The 4,342-nt window shown below is 34.5% G+C and overlaps 1 protein-coding gene across 1 annotated transcript; it reads left to right on the top strand.

Moving 5' to 3' along the window:
• The first annotated feature begins 303 nt into the window (after window positions 1–303).
• LOC127853258 (ninjurin-1-like) lies at window positions 304–3,833 on the top strand. Its single transcript, XM_052387604.1, has 4 exons — window positions 304–519; window positions 854–967; window positions 1,772–1,948; window positions 2,908–3,833. Exons 2-4 carry the CDS (start codon window positions 863–865, stop codon window positions 3,196–3,198), a joined length of 573 nt encoding a protein of 190 aa, XP_052243564.1. The 5' UTR covers window positions 304–519; window positions 854–862; the 3' UTR covers window positions 3,199–3,833.
• Window positions 3,834–4,342: the final 509 nt, after the last annotated feature.

The following is a 4,342-nucleotide window of genomic DNA, read 5'->3' as shown; positions in this document are numbered from 1 at the left end:
TAGAAGTTGTAGTAGTAGTTGTTGTTGTTGTTGTTGTTGTTGTTGTTGTGGTTGTAGTAGTAGTTACAGTAGTAGTTGATGCAGGAAGTTTACTGAACGACTCCCGACAACAAGTGTACTGAATGCAGGTTGTTATATCTCTGCTTACATAATAATGTCCAATTGTACTTTTTTCATATTAAATAATTATCTATCTTAATGACATAATACAATCAAGTTAATTGTAATATTGTTGACAATTTTTATTAATATTTATCAATGACCACATCATATAGCGTTCAAAAGTATAAAAAGAGGTTAATTCACAAATCAAAATATTAGATGCCTTAAAATATTATATAGTGTGTTCACATTTTCTCGCGCTTTAGAATTATAGTTTATAATTTATCTATTTATATAACGAAGACAATAATCATTCAGATTTAAACAAGCTACACAAAGATAATACAATCTTAAAGTATAACTTTTTATATTTACCGGATAGATACTCTAAATTTAACGGATATTCTCTGTTGAAAGGTGAGCGAATACATTTATTATTCTCATTAATTATTTCTTTTTTAATTCGAAATGGATTTATGAAGTCTAAATGAGGTTTACAACTGAAAAAGTATGCATTCGCGCGAAATAATATGTAACAAAAATGAAATTAAATTTATTTTGTCAAGCTATGATGTATGTGTGTTTCTTTATTTAAAATGGAATTTTGAATATTGAAGATTCTCCCTCGTAAATTCTAACCATTACCTGTATACGTTTACAAAAAATACTTTTATTACATCATTTGTGCTTGTAATATATTTCGGAAAGTAAATGTTCAAGTAACGATCTGAAACATCACTTTTTCAAACAGGAGCCAACCATGTCCCAGTTTATAGAGCTTCATAACGAAACGGAAGTGGTCGAGATGACGTCACAAACAACAAACGTTCCGACATCGGAGGATGCCGTTGACGCAACATTTAAGGTACTACGTATATGCATTATACAGTTAAATTTGAAATAATATAGTTTTGTCTCCGGTTTTGAGAATTGATACAACAAAGTTTTAATAATTTTGACTTTCAAATTATTTTTTAAATACTGCATGTGTTTTGTCTTGGTCTTTCTTTTAGTTTACATGGTTATTATGATGGTTATTAAACGTCAATCTTTGTTTTACACGTCTTGGTGTTTTAAGTGAGTACTTTTAAATGAAAAAAGTATTCCGATTCACTGAGTGAATCAAGCATTTAAATCATATTAATCGTTGTGTATAGCCAATTAGATGGCATAGTGTACAAACATTTATCTAATTCTAGGCGATTAAATATATAAAATTATTATGTTAATAATCCCCAGTATTTTGCTTTCTATCCTTACTTGGGACTACATGTTTACTTCTTGAATTTTATGAATACAGACATATCTTGTCGTCGTTCATCTTAGTTAACCAGTACACAAAGTGAATATAAATGGCAGAAACGTTAATAGTATTGTTACTGCTCACAAATGCTAAGGAACAACGAATCAATTGGAAAACAAATACATGTGTAGTGTGTTAGACAGTTATACATTTCCAATCGTTCACTGTCCGCCTAGATGGGATATTCGCTAAAAAGAGACACCCTTTTACCGAAAAAGACATTAAAGCGGAAAGTCGTCCCCGATTAGCTTATTTGGACTTCACCTGCTTTACCTGAACGACACTTCCGGAAACTGCATTAAGTCCCCTTTTCCCGTGTCTCCCGTATGCTCTATAGTTCACAAATTATCGCATTCCACCTTCCAGAACATGTCTGAGACGCCTAACATCTACGTGGGTAAGCGCAACTTCATCCACCAGTTGATGGACGTCGCCTTGGTGATGGCGAACGTGTCCCAGCTTAAGTCTCTCCTCTCCATGGAGAACAAGGACAAATATTACTACCCCATCTTCGTCTTCATTATAATGTCAATCGGCCTACAGGTAAAAACTTTCGCCATAGTTTTTATGTTCGCTATATATGTATAACGAATCACTATAATATGCGAGAATTGTTTATGCATTGCATAATACGCAAGTATGGCTACAGGAGTGTACGATGATACTAACCGATCATTGTGAGCATAGAAGAATTGCTGATCTATTAAAATGATCGTATTCAAGGATTGTTAATTACGTAATATGATTGGATTTACATATTGTTTATTGTTCTCAATTCGTATATTAGTATAAGGCCACGTTACTATTCTATGAAGTTTTGCTTTGTACAACGTTTGCGAAATACTCGTCAACTACAATTCACAAGTGATAAATATAGTATCCGGCACGAGTTGTCCTATCATACCATATTTTATTAAACGAGTTCGGGAATTGTGTTAGTAAGCGAGCCTTTGGCTAGCTTACTAACGAATTTCCTGGACGAGTTTAATAAAATATCGTTTGATATGACAAAGAGTGTCAGATCTTTTTTATCACATGTTTTTTTATGAGCAAATTAAATAAATATTTACGCAAACAAAATGATAAATCCCGAATGTTGTTAACATTTCTTGACGTCATTTGACCTTGCAACGTAATTTCAGCAAAATAACAAAATGAAATTGGTCAATCGAACAAAAACTAAGCCAATGAAAATGCTTAAAAAGTATATAACACATATTTAAGATACAAATATTCGTAATGGTTATATTACATGGGAAACAGGGTATAGCATGTGATAAATGCGGGTACGCTATTTTGCAGCGTACATCAATGCATGTATGGTTACGTGAGTGTTATAGCTTACTCGCCGCGACACGACTTGACACTCAGAGTTCGACCTCACGATATAACATGATTTACGACATGATTTACTACAACTACTACTGCTTCTTTATATGTCACAATACGACTTGATACTCTACTGCCAACAATGCATTGACACCATGCATCTCCCTCCCCAGGTCATATTCACCATCTGCATGCTGATTATCTGGTCCATAGAGAAGAAACTGGACGAGCACAAGGCCGACACCACCGCCGCCGTTCACGACAACGACCGCCGGCAGCGCCTGATTGAGGAGCGCCTCGATAAGTTCTGCAATATCCTGGTGCTGCTCGTCATAGTGTCTAACGTATTCATAACCGCCTTCGGCGTGGAGCCACACGGGGGCGAGGGCAGTGAGGTCAAGGTTATCAGTGTTGGTGCTGGCACGCAGTTGGGGACCGGTGCGGCCGCTGCGGGGCAAACTTAGGACATATGTGTATATTATTGATACTTATCTTGTTTTTTTATCCCCGGTTGATTCTTGTTGTTGTTTTATATAATTTCTTATTCTTATGCAGTTACGAGTTTTTGTATTGAAAAAATATATTTAAATGCAACGAAGCAAAAAGTAATTTTGACAAAGTTACATAAAGTAACATTTAGTTAAGATTGTTATGTGTGAACTGTTGTTAGCTGGATTTGAAAAAAGGTTTAATCACAAAAGTGTGTCGGACGTTCCTCATGTGTTCATTGATGTGTACATACCAACTCAATTGTTCATTGTTATGCAGAATAAAATTAATTATATGATAAACACACAATAATTACTAGTATATCAGACTATAACCAGTTATGTTTAAATATACTTGTACAGGTGTAGATAGTTTAACATTTACACAAACAAAATTTAATTTAACAAAAGAGTAAATTCGGGCCTGCATAAACGATCTGTGTGGTTAGGTAAATGGCAAAACATGTATGTTTGCACATTGCCTAAAATGGTGATAAAGAAAAACCGGACAATGATTATGTTTCATAGTGTATTATTTCTTGTTACATGTTATTATATGTGACATTGGTATTAAAATTGATGTTTTGAATTAAATGAAACTACCTTACGTATTTAGCTAGTACTTAGTGGCATGTAAGGCTAGCACTGTTGCACCACCCTTTTGTGTCAACGCAAATTATGTGTTAGCATTTAGTTGCGTTCGATGTTTCGTGTTGGGTATTAGAATTCTTACTAGTAGGGGTCGCATAAGTACGTCATCAACATGAGTAACTTAAATACCCGTGACGTTTACGCAATGCAACAAAACATATGCTTTTTGAATCGAGGTCTTCACTCAGTTAAATACGAATATGTATCAAGTTGCACATATATGGCTTCGTTCGTTCAAGTTTAAGTTGTAGAAAAAAGTTTTGCTTTTGAGGAACAGAAACATATACCGTGATTCATTCACCTCATATGCAATTCTTAGAGATCGCTTCATGAGAAGTATTTATGTATGAACACGAATTGCAATATTGTATGAGCCTCGCGCTGGGAGAAGCCGACTTAATGCATGTGTAGTTTGCGTTATCATTTTCATCACGTTCTGCTATCTTTTAACATAAAACCAATTGCAGAT

This window comes from Dreissena polymorpha, chromosome 12, assembly GCF_020536995.1.
Source record: "Dreissena polymorpha isolate Duluth1 chromosome 12, UMN_Dpol_1.0, whole genome shotgun sequence".
In the NCBI taxonomy this organism is placed as follows: Eukaryota; Metazoa; Mollusca; class Bivalvia; order Myida; family Dreissenidae; genus Dreissena; species Dreissena polymorpha.
The sequence above is the reverse complement of the archived record's forward strand: the minus strand, read 5'-3'. Positions and strand labels throughout refer to the sequence as shown.